We start from the raw sequence: 22,688 nt of genomic DNA, 5'->3' as shown, positions 1-22,688 counted from the left end.
CTGGTAAGAATCGTCAAACTTGTTTACCTTTTTTGGCTTTTTTTTTTACTTTTTTGAATCTCAGAGACTCAGGGCTTAGGGATTAGATTTGGGACTCAGGGGTTTTAATAATTGAGATGACACAAAAATCAAACTTACCTTATATCTAAGCTGTTCCAGCGCTAACTGTCGAACTTGACGAAGATGACGCCACTAGTGATGAAATGCTCTTAAACGAAGTCTTCGGCTGACTTGGTGGTGCAGCCGTTGATTCTCGACTTAAACCCGGCGAAACCGATGATGATGACGATGATGATGATGAAACCACATTCGATGACGTCACCGGAGTAGTTGTTGTTTTAGCCGTTTTATTATTTGAAAAGCTTTCAGCTTGTCGACTTGACGAATTCGTCACACTTGTTGTGGAAACACTTGATACAGCTGAACCAGCAGCTGTTGCTGTTGCTATAGCCTCTGACTTATCTGCTGCCGCTGCAGCTCTCAAATTAAGATTAGCGGCAACTTGTTCAATGTTTAAATTCTTCTTTAGCCTTGGTGGTGATCCAGGGTTTGTACTGCTCGAAGGGCTGTTGTTTGGTGGAGTTGGTGTTTTGAATTCGGGTTTTGTTGAAACCACTCCGGGTGATGTTGGTGTGGAGGATGATTTGTTGTTAATACTGGTGAGCATAGGAATCTGTGGTTGATTTCGGAAAGCAAGGGCTGATGGATTTGGGATGTTCCGAACTGAAGCGTTTTGTTGGCGCACAGGTGTTTGGGTAGCACGAACTTTGGAGATCTCATTTAGTTTGGGGAGAGTTTTGATGGCGATTTTCTCGCGAAATGTTGCAGATTCGGAAAGTAAGTGGAGATTCTGAAGATCTTCTGGGGAAGTCTCCATTTTTGAAGACTTATTTGCTGAAGCAGCAATGCTGTCTGGAACCGTGCTTGAAGTCATATTTTGTTTAATTTTATTCAAAGCTGCTTCCAAACTATTGCCGGCAGGTGGTGTTGGTGGAGTTGGAGGCTTGGGATGGTTTGAATGTTTGCCAGAAAGGTCAAGAATTTCCACACTGTTATCCCGAGATGAAGGTCTTCTATCCTTAATGGATGATGACGAAGATGCCGACGATAATTTCTCCTTTGACGACGACTTTCCATTAGTCTCTGATGAAGGCTTTTCAGGTTGTTTGGGAGCATTTTCAGCACTAGTTGCCGCAGATTTACTAGCCACGATTGCAGGAATGATGCTTCGCATACTGATAAGTCCTGGTGGCGAGGCTTGTGAATGTCCAGTTGTGCTCTTTGTGCTCACAGTTAGGGCAGGTGATCTCACACAGGGTGTACTCATACTTTGGGACTTCTTAATCTTTACCAAAGGTATTGGAGGTGGTGGAGGTCGAGTAGCTTTTGGAGGACTTGACTTCACCGAGCTTGGTTTTTGCTGCTCTGTGGGTGAAGATGTTGATGATGTTGGAACATGGGGAACCCTTAATATCTCCAAAGCCGGCTTATGACTTATTGATGGACTGCTACTTTGACTTGTTGTGTAAGGTTTCTTCTGACTTGAAGTTATAGTGACAGCCGAAGTACTTGAGGAATGTGTAATCTTTCCATTTGTACTTTCCGACATTTTGGTAACGCTGATTGATGAAGGTGGCATCAGCATGGGTAACGGTTTTCGTTTGCTTATTTCATGAGTATAGCTCGAGGCAATGGAAGAGGTATAGAAAGGCTTATCTTGTGTTTTAATTGGGGCTGATCCTGAAGTCGTAGGGTTTGACGGCTTTATCGGACGCTGATTGTGTTGAAACATCGGACCATAAGCTGATTTTCTCATCAAGCGATCTTGTTCGGTCTTCTGTTGTTTTGTTAGCAAAGCTGTCGGATGTGGTCCATCAAGACTTTGGGAACGTTTCAGCTGAGCTGCATGTTTGTGCGCCGAACTTGCTATCGAGGAGATAGGACTCAGTTTATGAGTGTTTGGCATGACTTTTGGTGGAGCTTGGGGCATAGCAAATTGAGGCTTTGTTGGTGGCGTTACAGGTAGTTTAGGTGATCGGTTTAAAGCCTGTTGGACTGGGAGTGTTGGAGTTGGTGTTGGGGTAGTCACCGAAGGCCGGGGAACTGGCTTTAGTGGTGGAGTAGCAGGTTTTGTTGAAGTGGGAGTTATAGTTGGAATGGTAAGCGGGGTAGTTTTGAAGAGACTAGGCGGAAGCGGTGGCGAAGCAGGTATTTTCATTTCCTGAATATTCGTCAAAGGCTTGGAAATTGGCGCAGGTGACTTGATAGTAGCTGTTGATGTGATCTGTGGCGAGGGTTTTGTTTGAATCCTTGCGTGCACGGTTGTCATAATCTGGGGCGCGCTGGGGGCTTTTGATTTTGATTCCTTAGAACTGACTTCTTTGAAAGAAGCTTCTTTAGAGCTGACTTCCTTAGCACTGACATCTTTAATGGAGGTGATTTCTTTGGAGCTGACATCCTTGGAAAGTACTTCCTTCGAACTAACCTCCTTTGAGTGACCTTCCTTTGATTTAGAGTCTTTCGACTTTGATTCCTTTGTCTTAGAATCTTTAGACTTTCCGTCTTTTACTTTCATCTCTTTAGATTTTGATTCCTTCTTTGAACTTTCAGACTCCTTGTGGCTCGTAGGGCTGGCCTTCTTTGAAGGCTCTAAGCTTCGAATTGGATTTGTTAAATTTAAGCTTGCCATTACATTTGGAACCGGACTTGCAATTGGAGTTGTCGACGTTGGGGGAGAATATGACAGCTTCGGTTTTTTGGCATGATGTTTGCCATTCAAGATTGTCGGCTCTGGCATGGGGGGAGGAAGTTTCAAGCTTATCGGTGGTGTTGTAAGTATAACATCATCACTGCTACTACTAGATTTTCGACTTTCCACTTTGTGTGCTCGATGATTTCCAGTAATTTTAACCTTCATTTTAAGACTTTCATTTTCCGGCTGCGATGATATCTCCGCATGAAGCTTCCGACGTTTACCATTCGAATCTTTTGGTTCCTTTGAATGCTTCTTCTTTCGTTTTTTATGTGACGACGATGAAAACGATGGGTATTCATCTTTTCCCGAGAACGAAAACGTTCCATTTGACGTTGACGAACTTGCCGACGATGATGTCGACATTGGTGATGCATCAGGACTTGTCTTTGTCTTAGGCAATTCCAAAGGATCCTTTGGTTTATCCATCATTTCAATTGGTTTCAATCCAATATTCTTGGCATAGGTCTTCAAGTCTAACTTCTCCTGCAACATTGGCGGTTCATCAATCGAGAATTTTCGCTTAGATATTTTTTTCGGTTCTTGCCTCACTTCAGCTGATTTAGGCTTCGGTATAGTTATTTTAGTCTTTGGGCTATTTACCAACTCAATTTTGAGCTTAGGAACGTTCTTCGGTTTTGGCGGACTATTCGCTGGAGATGGTTTCTTTCCAGCGGTCTTCAACTCAGCCAATGAAAGATTCTCCAAACTTTCATCGGAAGAATTCGGTGAACGATTTATCTGTGATTGAGGGATACTCACTACAATATCACACTTGGATACCGCAGGTTTTGAATCTTCCCGGGATGTCTTTGTTAATTGAGTTGTGGAGTTTGAAGTCACTGCATAATCACTGTAACGCATATCGTTACTCCGAAGACTTTTAAAGTCATTTGTAATATTGTAAACAGACTCTTCCGAACTAGACCGTTTAGGGCTCTGTTTTCGGGCTATAATCATTTTCATAACTCCACTACTTTCGTTCTTTTCGCGTTCCATTTCATTGTTGTTGTTATTATTCACATAACTACCCGAAGAATCCTTCATATCTAACGACTTGGATTTATAAACCGAATAGGTAACCTGCCTATTATTATTCTCTCCATTTTTGTCGACTTTACGGCTTGATGGTTCAATGAACCTTACCGATTTTACTGACGGGACAGCTGGTGCCATCATCATTTCACTATCTGTAGGAGAGGACTTTTTAACACGTTTAGCCTCTGGACTGCCTGAGTCATTTTGATTATTCTCCCCCAATACTTTTGTTGTGGTGGATAAGGGTGCCACTGTCTTAGAAGCTGCTGCTGTTGCAGAAGCTGTTGGTGATGGTATGTTGCTATGCAAAAGAATTCTATAACAGAATCTCATTGGAGCCACCTTTAAGGTTCGAAAAAAAAATGAAAAGACAGACGAAAAAACAAAAGAACAATAAATTTTCTTTGTCGGATAATTTTTTTTGGGGGGGGGTCTCCTTGGCAAAAAGGATTTTTCTTTTGTCCTCAGGAGAAAAGTTAAAATCGAAAAAAAAGGACAAACTTACCCTCTTCCAGTTATAGCAATAACCAACATCCATGAGACTAAAATCTTCTGGCAAAATTTCATCCTCATAGATGATGTCAATGTCCACTCGTTGGTTATCCGGATCGATATCGTACTTGGAGCAAAGGAATCGTTTCAAATGATGAACTGTCACTCCAGCAGGACATTGCAGATATCTCACTGGTGGGATTTGAGATTTGTTGCAAGACACCAATAACGCTGGATGGTATTCTAGCGAAAGACTATTTCACATCCAAAAAAATAAAAAGTAAAGAAAAAAAAAGAAGACAAAGGAATGAATAATTGGTTTTTCATTTTGCACAAAAGGATCACAAAGGAAAGTCCTTTTTTAAAAAGGTTAGATGAGACGAAAAAGTGTATTTACCTTATTGGTTCAGCAGGATAAATGAATTCATCTTCCATCATTAACATATCACAGTCAGATGTTGAATCTAAGGTTTTCCAAAAATGCAACTGGCGTTCCCGTTCTTGTTGTATAAGACCTGGTACAAGTTTGTAGACCAACGTACGCAGGATGTCATCAGATCTAATATTGGAAAAATTTGTTAATTCAATAATCTTTTCACTGATGCGGGGCGCAGAGAGAAAATAACGCAGGGATAACTTAACATCTAGTAAATTTAACTATATTTCTGGAATATTTTACTATATTTCTGGTATATTTGACAACATTTCTGGTATGTTCACCTATATTTCTGGTATATTTAACTAATTTATGATATAGTAAACAATACTTCTGGTATATTTAACCATATTTCTGATATATTTAACTATATTTCTGGTATATTTGACTATATTTCTTGTATATTTAACAATATTTCTGGTGTATTTAACTGTATTATTATTAAATCAACTAGAAGTTATCCCTGAAGTTATTTTGTCCGGGTTTGGTAAACAAAACTAACCTTAAATTACTAAGTGTGATGAAACGTATTTGTGGTTTGCAATTAGGACAATTGCTATCAGTTTCAAGGTACTTGACAATGCAGGATCGGCAATCTGTTTGTAAAAGTTTTTTTTTTTATAAAATAAGAATATCATATAACCCCCCCCCCCCCCCCCCCTTTTCTTTCTGAAACTTACATGAATGCTCACATATATCAACCGAAGTTGCGTTAATCAAATATCCACGACATAAATTGCACACAATGACGTCATTGAAATCTTTGACTTTAAGCTTTTGACGTTGTTGTTGATGATGATGCAGATGTTTTTGATGTTGATGATGCTTTGGTGGTGGAGGTTTCATTGTTGTTTCAAAAACATCTGAAGCACCACTTTCAGTAGTAGCAGGAGATGCAACAGCCGTGACAATAGATTTGTCCATTGTCGATTGAGTGAATGTGGTTACTACAGGTCTTGCATTTGGTGCACTCATCGTTGTCGACGTAGTGGACTGCTGTTGTTGTTGCAATTGTAGATTTTTTGTTGTAATGCCATCTGAAGTTGTTGGTGAAGAAGCAACAGAAGTAGAAGTAATGTCTTTGATATCTTCACGTTTGCAGATATTACTTTTGTGGTAATCGGCTATCATATCTAGCATGATAAGGCACCGTGAAGATAATTTTTTTTTCTTCGTACGAAGAAGTTGCGGTCTAGTTGCCTTAGTTATGTTGGGTTATCTGAAAGAAAAAAGTTTTATAGAAGAATAAAGAAGGTGTCACAGAACATGAAATAAAATATCATGAACAAGTATCTTTTATATGCAGTCTAAAGGGAACACACACACACCTGTTAACTACTTTTAATTTTTATATTTTTATATTTTTATAATTTTATATTTTTATATTTTTATAATTTTACATTTTTATATTATTATATTTTTATATTTTTATATATTTATATTTTTATATTTTTATATTTTTATATTTTTATATTTTTATATTTTTATATTTTTATATTTTTATATTTTTATATTTTTATATTTTTATATTTTTATATTTTTATATTTTTATATTTTTATATTTTTATATTTTTATATTTTTATATTTTTATATTTTTATATTTTTATATTTTTAAATTTTTACATTTTTATTTTTTTATATTTTTATATTTTTTATATTTTTTATATTTTTTATATTTTTATATTTTTATATTTTTTATATTTTTATATTTTTACATTTTTATATTTTTATATTTTTATATTTTTATATTTTTATATTTTTATATTATTATATTATTATATTTTTATATTTTTATATTTTTATATTGTTATGTTCTTATATTTTTATATTTTTATATTTTTATGTTGTTATGTTTTTATATTTTTATATTTTTTTATTTTTTTATATTTTAAAATGAAAAAAAAACGCTTTTGTGTTTATTACAACAAATTACGAACAAATCAAAAAATACAATACTAAGCTATTTCTTAGTTGTATGCAACAGTTAGTAGGCATTTCCATCGTTACGGGCGTGACACTTTTTCCCATAATTTTGTGATTTATTCAGCCAAAATGTTTATTAAAAAAGATTATGTTTTGTACACATTCTACAATATGAAACAAAACTATTAAAAACACATTGTATTTTAACTCTATCACGGACGTGACTTAAAATGTTATGCACTCTCAAAATGTATTAAAAAAATCAACACATTCTCTCGCAAGTAATTCAGACCAAAACCAAAAATTTAATCATGAAAAATTTCTTTGTTTGTGACCATTTGGTCATTTGTTCCTTGTCATTAACTTTGAACGAGAAGTTCCCTTTTTTACATCCATTCAATTTCAATATCCAGCAATCTCATATTTCGTGTGTAAAGTGTAACTCAGGCGATACTTATTTGAAGTCATTTTTTTTTTATGAATTCCTCTGACCGTTAAATCCAGTCAGATAGTCAATTCGATACTAAAGTGCGCACCAGTACCGAGCAACATTGCCAGTGGCGGATTTTGTGGTTTAAAAAAATATAAAATTTTGAAATATTGCAAAATGTAATAATGGTAGGTATTCTTACAACAATTTGTGTGTGCGTTTTGATATAAAGTGTATCTTGAGAAGATAAACTGACTTAAGTGACCTTGACAATTTCTGTAGGCAAAATTATTTGGTAGCAACAAATTTTTACTCTTAGAAAGATGTTGCAAGCAACTTTTCTTACAAACGAGTTCATATACGTGGGTACTCGTATATTGTCGTGAACTTTGAATAGTTCACCTTGCATAGAATTTATTGACACAAAAACATAAATGGAAAGAATTTTTGACAGAAACCTATGTTGACACAAAAATAGAAGCTAGATGAAATGTTGCCAGCAACTTTTTTCGTAATGAATCTGTAAATATGATACAAATTTCTTATAAGCTGCTGTTTGTCTTCCCGTTTGTTGCCACCAATTTTTCTTAGCAACACATCACGCAAAATGTTGCTATGGATTTTCTAGCAACAAATGTTGCTGGTGTTGCTAGGACCTAAATTTTAGCAACAAACACATATTGGTTGGAATTTTCAGCAAAAGATTGAACTTAGAACTTATAAGAAAAACGGTAGGAGTTAATTCCAATTTGTTGTTGAAACTCTTTTAGGCGGGTTTCTATGAAAAATTGGGATGTGGAAACATTTTCTTAAAAAAAAAAATGGTTATACTAAAACAAACTTTTCTAAAAATTCTTTGAACAGGTCTGTGTGAAAATATAAACAGGCCTTGTGTTGTCTACAAGACCGTTTTCTCATTAATCTTTCCCTGGGTAGTTTTATGGCACAAGTTCTAAAGTTTACTTTTAAATTCATAGCCATGCCATTTGCATAACAGAGCAGGCCTGGCTGCTGGCACTGGCAACTACTGGCTGGCATCACGACGCAAATGCACAGCCACATCGAAGAGAATCTTATAAAAAGTCGACGCCTTATCGCCACCGCAAATAGACACACAGCCAACAGACTCTTTGAAACTGCTTTTAAAAGCCCACACAATCAATGACAGACAAACAAATGGAAAGAATTAATATAGTTTGAGTGTGACAGAAGCTGTATAAAAGTATACAGCTTGGGGGAAAATTGACAGAAGAAACACCAAGCCAGCAACACTGACCCAGCCACACAGTAGTTCTCCGATTAATGACTTCATAATTAACGATCCAATAAAATCCGTTATAGGACAGCAAGAGTTAAGATGAGATATTGCCGCTGCTGAATGTTGATTTGATGCTGATGCTATTCGACGATGTTGCTAGAGTGAAGAGTGCTGCTGCTGATGATTATCGCATGAAAATTTCCGATGCTGATGATGGTGAAGTGTGATGATGCAACGCACAGAGATGATAGAGTCAATCGAACACGTCTTTTTTTTTGTTCAGAGATGTACGTGCGAGGTGCGAGAGAAGACAAGTTGACGTCAAAGATTTGAAGTATCATCGAAGACTACATACGACCAAGACGGCTAACGATATCGAGGTGGTGTTGTAGAGATGAAAGAGGAAACAAAAAAACAACCGAAGAAGAAGCAAAGTAATTTGCATTTAAGTATTTGAAAGTGTCGGCAGCGGCACATCTTCTACGTATACCTCCTAATCTCTCTTGGCGCTGGCTGTTAGCTGGGCTGAAAGCTGTACTATAGCAATGCAAATCAACAAGCAATCCGTTCGTTCGTTCGGTTTTTGGGATCAGCAAAAAAGATTATTGTGAACGGACATGGAGAGAGATGATGAGAAACTGTTTGCCATATGTTTGCCTTTTCAGTTCGTATAGCTGGAAATGCAATTTAAACAAAAAATAGATTTCATCCGAAACGAATTTACATTGACCGAGTTTTTCTGAAGAACATTTCCTAGCTAAATTTATTATCAAAACAAAAATTTGCATATAAATTTTGTGTAGAGACAGAGAAATATATATTTTGGATGTTGCGCGGATCGATAAAACTATAAAATTTATGGAATTTTTTGATGGTTAAAATGGAACTTGTTAGTTCACTGCAAAAACTGTGCGAAAAAAAATTATAATAAAAATAATCAACTAAGCAAAAACCTTGAAAATTAAGTGGTGATGACACTGGATTTTAATTAGGTGTGGGTTTTATGCAAAATACTTGCACTGAAATTGATAACATGGGTGCTCTGGGCACTTTTGTCTACCGAACAAAAATTTAGACAAAACTTTTTGGCATTTAAAGTGACAGGCCATTTATATAAATTGACAACTCAACTGTCAAACAAACAGCCATTTTTTATTGAAAGTAGTCAGAAACTGCATATTTGATTCTCATCACGAGCAGAGGCGGCGCTAGACCAAAATGAGGCGTGTGCGAGAGTTAATTTGCGGGGCCCATAGGAAAATGATTTTGAACTATCATTTTAAAAAAAAATATCAAATATTCCGTCCAAGTTCAAGTTCAAAATTCTTATAACAAACTTATAGGTGTTTCATTTCAATATAAATGAAAAACAAAATGCACGACTCGATCTCACGAACTTGTTCTTAAACTTCAAATTGCTTTAATTTTTAAAACTTTTTATATAAATAAGATTTGTTAAATGTACGTAATAGAGTGACCGCAACTCCTATATAAAAAAATTTTTGTCGAATTTTTTCCGGGGGAACCCCATAAAATATTCAGCCTTTGCAGATTTTTAATAAATGGTGCCGAGTGCCGACACTCGCTCAAAGAATCAAAAATCTCTGTTTCTTTACTGTTTTGTGAAGAAAATTAGCTCTAGCTCCCAAACAAATGGGGCTATTTTCACTATTTATATATTAAATTAAAGGTATTGTTTTTGCACATTATTCAGGTGCTTAATTTGTTTAGTCTTACTTAAAAAAAAAAAAAAAAACAGTGAAGAAAAAGAGATTTTTGATACTTTGAGCGAGTGTCGGCACCATTTAGACTTATGGAATGGAGCTTAAATTTTGGTTATCTAAAAATCAGCAAAGGCTGAACATTTTGTGGGTTCCTCCGACCAAATTTCTAAAATCGATTTCTTGCGGCCACTCTAGTACGTTCATACCTATCAGAAAAAAAATTAATTCGTTCTTCAACGATTTTTTTTTATCCACACAAAGTACTTTTAAAATCATTAATATAAACGGAAAAATTCAACAAAAGGTATTATGCAAATGTTATTATTAATACCTATAGGAATTAATGACTCAGTGATGTCAAAATAAAGAGGTCTGCCGGATTGAAGCTTGGCATTTCACCCTCAAGCCTGTGGGAACGTTAGAAGCGAAAAACGCTCCTTACTTTAAAACAGGCTGCATGACCTAATTCCAGTTTTTGACTTGAAAAACCTTTTTTTTTTCAAAAGTAGACATTATAAGCTTTAATTTGAGGTTAAATTTGCCATTTAACTCCATAAGTCCAAAGAGCGAAAGTGTACTATATGAGATTTTTTTTTGAATTATTAGTAGTTTTGCATATACTTTGGGTCGTTGTTAAGAATCTATCGAGCTTTTTCCAAAACACCATTTTGTATTTAAATGCTTATGACTTTTATTTTATTCCTTAACAGTCAGATAGTACTTATTACACCGATAGAGAAAAAATCATTTTTTCAACAGGCAGATATAGCTTATTACTAGGGATAAAACTATCTGCTTCTTTTAGAGACGAATAAAAATTATTCTAAGGAATAATTTCAACAAAAATATTGTGTCAATTGTCTAAGCTGCTTTGAAATAATTTTGACAAAAAATACAGAGGAACACAAGAAAACAAAAACAATTATGAATAAAAATGACGTTTAATTTTGAATATTTTTGAATCTGACAATTTTTTTTTTTTGTTGTTATTCTGTAGAATGGGCAGGTTCAGAAACGTTAGGCACTAAATATTTAGGTAATTTCTCGTTCTCTGATTGGTCAGCTGTCAAAAAAAAATCTTTCCAATTTAGGTAATTTTATTGGAAAGTTAGGCAAGAAAATTTTCCCTAAAAATTTAGGAAAGTTTTTTTTGTCAACATGACAGCAGATTGTTTTTAATTAAAGAATTAATTTAGAAAAATTAAATTTATTTGTGTGAAAAACGAGTAAAAAGTGAATTATCGGTTATAATTAATATTATTTATTCATTAAAGTTAAGTGAAATTTGGTGTATTTCCCATGCGATCGGTAAAATACTTTAGTAAATTTTGAAATTTGACAATAGCATCACATCCATAGTAATTTAGTCAATTTCCTCAAATTTCCGTTCAGAAAATGATGTTGCCTAAATATGTATCTAGTCCCTAATATTCCCTGAACGTGCCCAATGAATTATTATTCTTGATTGAAAAATTCAATGTTGTTATCTGAATGTTTATGAGTCTAATAACTTTATTCGTGGAACAGTTAACTGACTGTTTATTAGAAGATTGAAAAATCCGCTCTAAGTTATAATGACTAATGGGAATTGTTTTTGTTGATGTTTGCTTTCCTCTGTTAGATACTTATCAATAATTCATTTTTTTTTTTTTTTCAGAAATAACTAATAAATACAAAAATGATTCACATTTTTGTTTGAGCAAAATTGTTAAACTAAAACGGGAAATGTTTGGTGGATTGTGAATCCGTTCGTATTTTGAAACATCAATGAATCGGCAAAATGTGTTCGAATACGGAATTTCGAACAGTAAAAATTCAAAAATTCCATTCAACAAAATGGTCCTTTTTAACCATTTTTCAGGAAATCAACAAATTGGCGGAGAAAGATAGAAAAGTTCTAAGTCCTTAACAAAGTGTTTAAATTGGTACAAAGTGTGAAAAATCAGTTTATATAAATTGCGAGCGTCAGCGAGGCAAGAAATTTTTTTACAGGAAATAAAGTTTACCCAGCTAAAAGCTTAAAGCTTTAAACAAAAAATTATTTCATACAATTTTAAATACCTATACAAAATTAAAAAATAGAAAAAAGAGATTTTGTAACAAAAAATGTATACATTTCATTAAGTTTTAAATTAAATTGGGAATCTTAAGAGCATACATTTTAGACAATCCAAGTTGCTTGGCAAACTAAATATGTGCTTCACTTGAGAAAAAAAAGTTAAACAATAATCTGAAATTGTTTAATTTTCTTTTTTTAGCGAAAAAACAAATATTTTTTCTTTCGTACTTTTGCAAAAAGTGGCCAATGTAGTTAAGACCATGCTTCGACTCATCTCAATGCAATTATGGAAATATAGTGGAAACAAGCCAATTTGAATTATTTTTTTGTTTGATTGTTATAAATAAATAAAAGAGAAATGTTTTTCGGATTTTTTTATTAACGAGACATTTTCATATGATGCCCGCGGGGCCCCTCCACGCGCGGGGCCGTGTGCGGGGGCACACTCCGCACACCCCTTCCGCCGCCTCTGATCACGAGTTTTACGAGATGTCAAAAGGATGAAGCAGTGGTGTAGTCATTTGAAGTCAAACTTTTTGCAATATTTCTAAATCTTGGGGTTATGGGATGTTTTCGTAAAATAACCCCCAAATCAGTTTGTGTTTAACCAAAAAAGGATTCAGAACTGCAACCTCAAATATGTTGGACCAAACCCAAAATTTTGGTTTGTTCACCGCATTAGTACCTACATTGCATAAATTGCATTTATTTTATGTTAAGAACACTTTTTCGATATTCTGAATATTAAAAATTTACAAACCAAAAACGTGAAAAAAAAACGAAAAATATGACAATTTTAAAAAACCTTCCGAGAAAAGATTGTTCACCTTAAAGTTCCTTAAAATTCTGCTATACAACTTTTTTTGTATCGCTATAATTAAAAAAGTTATTAATACTTTTTTGTTCAAAAATACCCCTTTTTTACGGAATGAAGAGACTTAAAAATAAAAAAAAATTGCAGGTCCTGAATTTTTTCTTGTTACACAAAGCTACATATAAAATACTAACTAATCGTTAAAAATTCAAGATTTGGTAAAAAAAAAATTAAGAAAAAAAGTAAAGATAAAAAACACATTTTTAACAAAAAAGTATTAATAACTTTTGAATTTATAGCCACAGAAAAAAAGTTGTATAGGTAGCAGAGTTGTAGAAAATTTAAGGTGAACAATTTTTTCTCGGAAGGTTTTTTTATAATTTTGATAAAAAGGGCTCAAAACTTAAAAATTGTCCTTTTTTACTTTTTTTGGATTGTAACTTTTTTAATATTCAGAATATCGAAATTGTCTAGGATTTTTGCATTCACAACTTTTATGTAGGATAAACAGAAATCGAGATATTTAACAAAACCTTAAACTCAAGATGGCCGCCGAAAGGTGAATTTCACGAGTGCGTAAAATCAGGGTAATGATATGCAGCCAATGCCATATCGAACGAGCAAAAAATATTTGGGGGTGGTACAAACTGCTAAGTCAAATTAAAAATGCACTGGACTACATGTTTAAAAAAATTCCAATCAAAATAGAGGTGACACCATCCAAGCCAATTTTTTATGTCTCTAATTGTGTTTTTGTCATTAAAATAGAGGAAACTAAAAAAGTCACTGTTTTGTATACGTAACTTTTTTTGTATATTTCAATCTAATTATATTTATACGAATAGGTATTAAATCTTCTTTGAATATCATCTTGACTGAGGGTGGAAAAAAGATAATTTTCGGTTTGTATTCATTTCCCGTGATGAACAAATGATTGAATTGGTTTAATACGTCTATTTCAAAATTTTAGCTCTTTGTACGATTTATCATTTTTCAGACTTCCTGCTACAAAATGAATTTTCTCTAATTTTTAAAAGGTTGACAATCGAAAATTTAGGATGGACAAATGGTAAATGAACAAATTAGATTAGTTTGGTTCAAAAATTTTGAGGTGGCAGTAATAGTTGCAGAAGCACTTCATTGCTCTGGTTGAGTTTGGTTCGATCTTTTACAAGAGTTTTTTTTAATTACCAGAAGTGGACTATGACGCCAGAGGCCTGGGTTCGTATTCCAGCCTCCACCACCTAAAAAAACATGCATCCTTTTCTTATTAAAAATTATAACCCGTAGGTACTCAAGAATGGTTGAGAGTTGTTAGTCACTAGGCCTTGCTCTTTCATGGAAAATGTCATACCTACCACAAATTTTTTTATGTGACCGCCTAGCAAAAAATATCGCTTAAAATTTTAGAAAATTATTTAGCTATCATTCGAAGCGCAAAAAAGAAAGAAAAACAACTTCCAAGTTCGAAATGTAACATTTCATTTAAACTGAAATAACTCAAAAATCTTTATTTGTTTACAACAATTCACACCAATATCTGGCTTGCACAGCACAGTTTTTCTGAAAAAAAAAAAAAAAAACACTCATATCAATAAATTTCAATCATCGTTGTGGATTTATTAACTTTTGTTGGACCACCAAACGTCAACAAACAAAGTCATCTAAGTTCAAAAATAAACAATGGCTTCCTCGTTCTCTTTCTCTCTGATGTGTGCCTTTGCTTCACATATTGTTCCTTCATTTATTAATCCAAAAACAAATAGGCCGCCCGTATATCTACATCGTCGTCGTCGTCGTGCATAGTGGCTTAAATGATAACACACGTATTATATACCTATACCAGTGTATATGAATGAAGAAATAAATATACCTAACAAAAAAAAAAGGGGAACACAAGGCCAATCTAATAATAGTTCCTGGCTCCACAATAATGGGAGGGTTTGAAAGAGTTTGACTATGTGGTGCGATCCAAAAAGAAAATCAACGCCGGCCGCCGCGCTGTGATGTTTATGCGATGATGACGTAGAGAAGAATACCAACTTGCCACCTTTCTACCGGCCTTTTTTTTTTGTTTTGTTTGTCTTCTTCTTTTTTTTTTGTATTTTTAGGGGGGCCTTTGGGGAATTGAAATATCTTTCTGTGTGTATACTATATGGAGATGGCTTTTGGGGTTACAATTTTTATTCTTCTTTTCCTTTTTATTTCCCGTTCGTTACGTTTATGGGATTATTTTTTCTGTTTTTTTTATAGCTCTTGGACTTTGAGGGCCCTTTACTTCTACATGAACTTTATATAGATATAACCGTCATAGTACAACAACAGTCAGGTGGCCCCTTTGGCCTAAAGTTGATGATGCCGTTCGTTCATTATGCTGGTGCGCCGCATTTGATGTTTCATCACTTGGCCATTAGTGGCATTAGTTTGTGAGAGAAAGATGAGAATTGGTGCAATGCAAAATGTTATTGGGGAGGCTCTTTTGTTGTTTAACGACGGCGGAGGAGTTTGGAGGCCCGACAACGGCGCTGTGGTGGTGGCGAAACGTAGCATTTATAACGAACAACGGCTCCATCATCATAAGAGGCAACAAAATGCTGTATGGATTTTTGTAGAAATATTCAATACAAATCTATGTAGCGGTGGAGATTGAGTGTTAAAGAAAAATGTACTCTGCTTCAAAAGACGCTAATGAATTCTAATTGAATGATTTTATATAAGATGGAACATTTTGGTTTATAGAATTAGGTGGAAAATGAACTTTTACTTTTGAAAGATTTTCATAAAAAAATCTTCACTTCAAATAAATTGAAGGCAATTGAAGACTATTTTTAGCCCCCGCTATTTCTTCAAGGATTTCAGGAGGTCTTTTGTAATTATTATGTCTTAAAGAAATAAGTCATTGATGGGATTTCTTATACTAAACTTTTTTGTTTAATAGAAAACGAACAAAAAAAGGAGGAAGACGTTATCTTTGATGACGGTTTCAGGTAATAACTGGATATTTAACAACTTAAAGAAATTCGTTTGACGCAAAATTTCGCCGCACCATTACCGCAACACCCCGGCGGCGCTTAAGAGGCAGGTTGTATGCTATGCTCCAACATCTTTGCCAAAAATTGTTGTTCGTAAAATGCAGATACTAGTGGCAAGTTATTTGATGATATGTACTTTTGTACATCTTTGATTAAAAATGGTGGATCGAACTCTCTCTCAATGCTGAGGAATCGCAATTTTAATAAAAGACAATATTAAAGCAACATGTACCTACAAAGAATGGAACGAGATCACATTTGAAGGCACTATTTGTACCTAAAACCGGTTTTAAAAAATTAATCAATTTTGGAAAAATATAAAAATTTTGAAATGGTAATTATTACTCTTACAAAGATTTTAATTCAAAATATTGCAAATTTTATGAGCTTTTATACCGTGATAGACCATTTTTGGGAAATATAAGAGCTAAAATTAACAAACACTGAAAATTCGAATATTCTTTATTTTTTTACAAATTTTTGCAAATTTAACCCTTCTCGTCTTTTGAACATTCTTAAAACCAATTTAGCATGGTTTTTGTTCGCAATTTTTAACTAGACAAAGCAAAATGTGCCAATTTGAATTTTTTGAAAATTGACTCCTGTCACGGATGGAACAGAACAATTAACGATTTTGGGGTAGGGTATTTTTCAGAATCTCTGTGAATCTATCTCAAATTTTTGTTTAAATCCTTTAACTTATTTTACAAAAAACATTGTTAGCTTTTATAGTAAAAAAGCGAATCAAAACAAAAAGCTGTAGGTATAAATGTCACGGGTAGGAATTTCTCATTTATGTAAGTATACCTATCAAAAATTTTGTAAATAGTTTTCCTAAAAATCTTACAATCATTAAGAGTAACATATTATTAGATACCTATTCTGCGAGCAAAAAAAATATAAAAGAAGACCGTCTTTTGAGTCCTTATCTCACATAACGCTATTATATAATACCACATTATGAAGCTCATTTTGCTATTTATTATTATTTTTTTTTTTAGAAAAGTCAAACGTGTTCTCAAATTTCAAGTAAAAATAACTCCCCATAAGAAAAAATATATAAAAGTCATCATCTTTACGTAAACAACCACAATATGACTGTAATATTTGACACATTCATTTGGATAAAATTTGATAGTATTTTACACTCTTATCAACGTCCTTGGTGCCAACAAAACGACATCGTTATGCGACACAACACACAACACCCCTTAATATACCCTTATCATCATTTCATCTCACACATAAATTATTAGATTTTTTTTTTGTCATAATTTCCTAGAAAAAAAATACCCCTGATAAAGTGTGTACTCCTGGCGGTGAATTGTGATATAACACAGAAAAAAGCAGGGGTGACTTCAAACTTCAGAGATATTGATAATCAAATTACGTAGATTCGAATGCAGGACCACACACACGCACACAAATTGTGTGTATATGTGATCATACCAGCAACATGTAGAGTAACCGTGTGTCTTTAGTCTCATATGGGCTTAGATTAGTTCTAAAGAGTAGGTATTTTCAATGGGGTTGATATGACAACCGAAAAGAAGAGACATCACATCTTTTTTTTTTCATCCCTTCCGATTTAATATTTTTTGTTTGTCCTATTTTGTACTTCTATCGTACATATCCTTCCTTAATCCTCATGGCTCTATAAATGGAGTTGATTCCATTTCGAAATTAAAACTTTCTATGTGTGTGTGTGTGTGTGTGATGTGCGAGTCCTATACTGTCTCTCCCATGTTTATATGGATATATCGTGTCGTGTGTTGTTACAAGTGGAATTTTTAATATCCTCCCGAGGGTGTAGTGAGTGCCATAGGATAATTTTCCATGCAACGTAAATATTTCGGTTTTCATTCTGTTTTTTTGTTGTTGTTGGAAAAGTTCATATTATTACTTTTGCGCGTAATACACATTTTCTCTATATGACAGTCACAGATGACGGCAAACCAACGATGACGATATTTAAAAAAGAAGAGGGTTGAAGAGTAGTATTAATTCCCGTCATTCAATGTTTAAAGAATAAAATCAGTTGGTTTGAACAAGGGTGTCGTCCTTCAAGTTCAATTCAGGATATCTACTTTAAAAAAAAATCCTGAATTAGTGGAATTTACTTAATTGCAGGCTTTGAGATTCTTGTTTACATACTAATGTGATTGCAAATGTCCCTTCTTCTTTTTTTTTCTACTTTAGTACTATAAAGGCATAAGATGGTTATTAATTTTGGTTTTGATTTGAAATAAAGGGGGAGGGGATACATATAAGAATGCCTGCAATTTTTATTTGTATTCTACTTTTTTTTTCTGTTATTGTTGTAATATTTTATAATAAGCTCATAAATTGGATAGAAAAGAGGGTATCATCTGTTGGTGAAAGATATTTAATTGGTGTCCCATGTGAATTTTGATGGAATTAGAAAATAAAAAGGAAATTTCAGAGATCATGAAGTTCAAATTGTCCGACAGTTGGTTGACAGTTGACATGTTGTTTGCACAGGGAAATATGTACTAAAGTGAGGTTAACTTAGGGGTTTAAAATTCCAAATCCATAATAATCTACTTTTTGAATGAAAAAAAAAATAACTTTTTCGTGTCAGAATATAACGCACTTTATTTTATATCAGCAACTGAACAATTAACAGGTTTCCATTGTTAAAATGTACGTGCGTATGCGTACGTAAAATAATAATAAAGCATTGTCATGACTATTTTGGGATATTGAATTAATTTCAACTTCATTTCAAAATTATTTAACAAAAAGTTATTTCCCACAACATGTGAGACAAAACTCCACTTTTTTTGTCAGAAAGAAAATTTAATGTGAAGTTGAAAGGTGGACAAAAATATCGCCTTTTTACTTGAGCTAAAATGTAATCACGGACTTAAAGAATTTTTCGTTAAGTTTTCTTTTACGAAAAGAAAACTTAAACCCTTTTCTGCTAATGACTACTCTAAAATAATAATACAGTGTAAACTAATCAAACCGTGTGCTAAATCTAGTTGCTCTGATATTTGGGACACTTATATATTGTTTAAGATAAGGGCCAGTAAACAATATAAGTTTTCCACACTCGATTCTGAAGGCACAATGTCAAAGATGAAAACAAATCAAAAAAAAATACCTGAATTCATCTCTTCAGACAAAAAAACCTAATAAGTAATTTTGAATATTTTTACTTCTAATTTGATACCAATCCTTAAAACATTATTCCGCACACAAATAAGTTCCAATAATTTGATAAAATAACTAGATCATAAGTTATAATGAATAAAAAGTTGATACTTTTGAATGAAAAAATCGACTATTTACATTCTTTTAATGCGTCCAAAATAAATCAATTTTAATATTTTTTAAAATCTATTACTTTTTTCTGTGCAGAATAATGTTTCAAGATTTACCTATTCTAAGTTCAAAGTGAAAATGTTGAATATTTCAGCATTTAGCGTTAGAACAGATAAAATTTATAAAATAACTAAAAAAAAAAAAACTAAGAAGATTTGACGAAATTCTCTATATTATGAGGTTCCCAACTAAGATCTAATTTTTGATATAAGCCAAGTTTATCAAACGGCTGAATTCAGAACACCCGAATTTAATGCAAAATGTATTCGCTGTACAAAAGCAACTGAACTTTAGTTATTCAAACACGCAAAGGGCAAACTTATAGTCTAAGATCAAAAAGGAATCGCTATTTTTGGGATGTAGGGTAAGGTGGTACGAGAGTGCACACTTTTGACAAAACACCAAATAAAACAATAACAAAAAGAATTTAACTACTTTTTTTATGTAGGTATGGTTTTTAGTTTATAATCAAAGCAACGAAAAAAAAACTTAAAACTGGCAACAAAGAACTATTAATTCATTAGTTATATACAAAAAACCACATTAGGTCATTTGCGCACTCTTATAGGGGAAGTGGGGGCAAGACCGCCCACTCAGTGTTTGACTGTCTTAAAAACCAATAAAAAACATCTTTTAAATAGAATAAAGTTTTTATTCATTAAGTTTAATGTTTTTTGCCGAAATTCTCATCATTATAAAAAAAATAAAAAAATACTGAACAAAGGATAATACGTTTTGAAAAAACATCAAACCAGTCATATCATATTTGATGTTCTGTATTATTTTTTTTTTTTATTTATCTTTATGACTCCTTCTTTCGCAGAAAATACTTTTTAATATTCACTTTCTATTATAAAAAAATGAAAAGTTAAACATTTTAATTATTTCAGTGTCAATTACAACTAGTAAATTTCACATGAACGATAACAATTTGATGAAAAATCACAAAATTTACCGTAACTCTTCGGGGTCTTAACCGAAATTGCTAAAAATTACATTAAAAAGGGCACCTTTTTTATATTGCAAGTGTACAACATACAACTAGTACGAAAACCGTCTTGCCCCCATAGGCGGTCTTGCCCCCACTTCCCCTACATACTATTGTGTAAGAGTGCGCGACTTAGTTTGTAAGAGTGCGCAGGGGTAAATTTGCACAAAAGTCGCAGATAAAACTGCCTATCTTCAAAAATAAAAAGTGCATTTTTCGAGCCATCACTCCTTGCATGAGAAACATTCTATTAAGTCTTCGACTAATGGTTCCGAAAAAGTTTCCACATACCTATTCTAGTTTTTCCATTCACTTCTTTTTTGTCAAACTTGTATTTGGTTTCTATTTTGTAGGAATTGCTTTTTTTAGCTGCTGCTTGCTGCTATATTGGCAAATGCCAGTTATTTTGAAGCCTTGGATAGCATTGGATCCTTTTACTGCTCTTATAACCCGCGCACTCTTACACGTTCAGACATGTAATCGAAGAATACATATATATGTATTTCACAATGCACTTTATGATCAAACTTATGTGTTCCTCAAATGTTTTATTTTTGTCGACTTTTCAATATCCCGTACTTTGTTTATTGTTATTCTTTGTAGTTAAGCAGAAAATTCAATTTGTTTATGAAGAAAAACTAGAAAAAAGAGCTAAAAAACTAAAATTTACCAAGCACCTCTGTTTACAAACACATTTGAATGAAATTTTGACAGCAGATCAAACTCACAAAGATCTCTCCAAAATAAGTCCATTTACTCTTATATTCCCTTTCAATTCGTAGTAAATCGCTTTGCGCACTCTTATCGACCGCGCACTCTTATACCATCCTACCCTACATATATGAGATCTGCAATTCTTACAGGCCCTATTAGTGGCATGTGGAATTTAAATGACTATTCCAAAAATATTCATTGTTTGCTAGCACTGACTCTGACACCTTAAATTTGGTTTGAAATATTCTCACGTTTATCCTGCCCTAAAATAGTATCTTTGATTTTTAATAACTATATTGATCTCATATTAAAAGAATGCAAATGCATTCCCCAAAACTAAAATAAACACAAAATTGTATAAATAAAATTAAGAGAATGTTAAAGCCATTAAACCACTTATTGAAATGTGAGAAAAATTAATAGGTACTACATAGCAAAGTACGTGGGTATCATCTTCACAAAATAAAATAACAAAAACACTTTCATTCTTGTATTTTAAGTAACTTCTTGTGTTTAAAATTCCTGTTTAAAATTCCAATAACCATCTCATGACACCCTTCATTTTTAAAGAGACATTTTATGTTCAATTTAATTGCTTTGAAAAGTGAGTGTCTAAATGTAAAAGGTATACGATAGGAAAAACACAATTTTCTAGCACTCAATAATAAATGTATAACTTCAAAGCCGGAAATGACAAAAACTCCAAATGGAATACCAATTTCAAACTCTCTCATAAAAAATGTTAGTTAGAAGAAAGAAGATAGGTAATGACCATAACTTATTTGAAATGAGTTTTTTAGAAAATGTTATGACTTTATGGATGTTGTTATTATTATTGGAAAAATTTTTCATGTGATATGAAAACGTGACAAGATTGATTTTTCATTTTCTTGTTGCCATTTATCGAGTTATCCATTTAAAAAATCGGATCTTAACGAAATTTGGTGTGTATTATTATAACCCAAAAAATTACTCTCAAAAATTTTGAGTTTTTGGAATCCGCATAAAATAGTTTAGTTTACAAGTTTGTTTAGAAAAAGATTCCCGACACACATTCCAGCATTTTCTTCTATTATTTCCATTCCTAAACATAGCGTGTCAAAGTTTTATTTTTGCAATTTTTCAAATTGTAGTAATTTTTCAATAATAATAACAAACAAAAAAAAAAATTACAAACATGAATGAATTCTTTTCACATGCAATCTCAATCCGTCAATTTGTGTCAGTGGATCATTGAAATAAACGACCAAAATGAAATAAGAAGACAAAAATAAAACAAATCTATTGAAGATAAGTATTACACTAAAACGCAAGTGTAGAGATCGCGTGCGAATCTTTTTTTCTATATGTACATATTTAAAAAAATAATTTGGCATGAGGCGAAGATCCGAAAAGCGTTAATGATCCATTTCGAGGTTCCGTCCGACGCGACGTGTGTCCATTTCTCGAGTTGGTTTTTTTTTTTCTTATTTTTTTTTTCAAATAAAACAAAAAAAACACATGTTTATGGACCATCCATCATTCGTCATGGTGTTATAAGCACAAACCAGCGGGATATCTGTATTTGAAAACCACACAAGATACAAAAAAAAAAAAAAAATAGTCAAATAAACAGATGATGTCGTTTTAGACGACAGCGGGCGGCACGGCAAACAGCGGCATCGGGCATCGTATTCGTC

The 22,688-nt window shown here is 33.1% G+C and overlaps 1 protein-coding gene across 1 annotated transcript in view; it reads right to left on the bottom strand.

Moving 5' to 3' along the window:
* LOC129914117 (protein suppressor 2 of zeste) overlaps positions 1-22,688 on the bottom strand; it is a 52,939-nt gene that overhangs the window by 11,339 nt on the left and 18,912 nt on the right. Inside the window, exons 2-6 of the mRNA XM_055993189.1 lie at positions 5,399-5,937; positions 5,221-5,314; positions 4,680-4,841; positions 4,296-4,536; positions 139-4,132 (exon numbers count right to left, since the gene is read on the bottom strand). Of these exons, the coding sequence (XP_055849164.1) occupies positions 146-4,132; positions 4,296-4,536; positions 4,680-4,841; positions 5,221-5,314; positions 5,399-5,858 (4,944 nt within the window). The 5' untranslated portion in view covers positions 5,859-5,937 and the 3' untranslated portion in view covers positions 139-145. The remainder of the gene's footprint in view (positions 1-138; positions 4,133-4,295; positions 4,537-4,679; positions 4,842-5,220; positions 5,315-5,398; positions 5,938-22,688) is intronic.

This window comes from Episyrphus balteatus, chromosome 1 (assembly GCF_945859705.1).
Source record: "Episyrphus balteatus chromosome 1, idEpiBalt1.1, whole genome shotgun sequence".
In the NCBI taxonomy this organism is placed as follows: domain Eukaryota; kingdom Metazoa; phylum Arthropoda; class Insecta; order Diptera; family Syrphidae; genus Episyrphus; species Episyrphus balteatus.
Note: the sequence above shows the minus strand (reverse complement) of the source record. Positions and strands in the feature narration are given on the sequence as shown.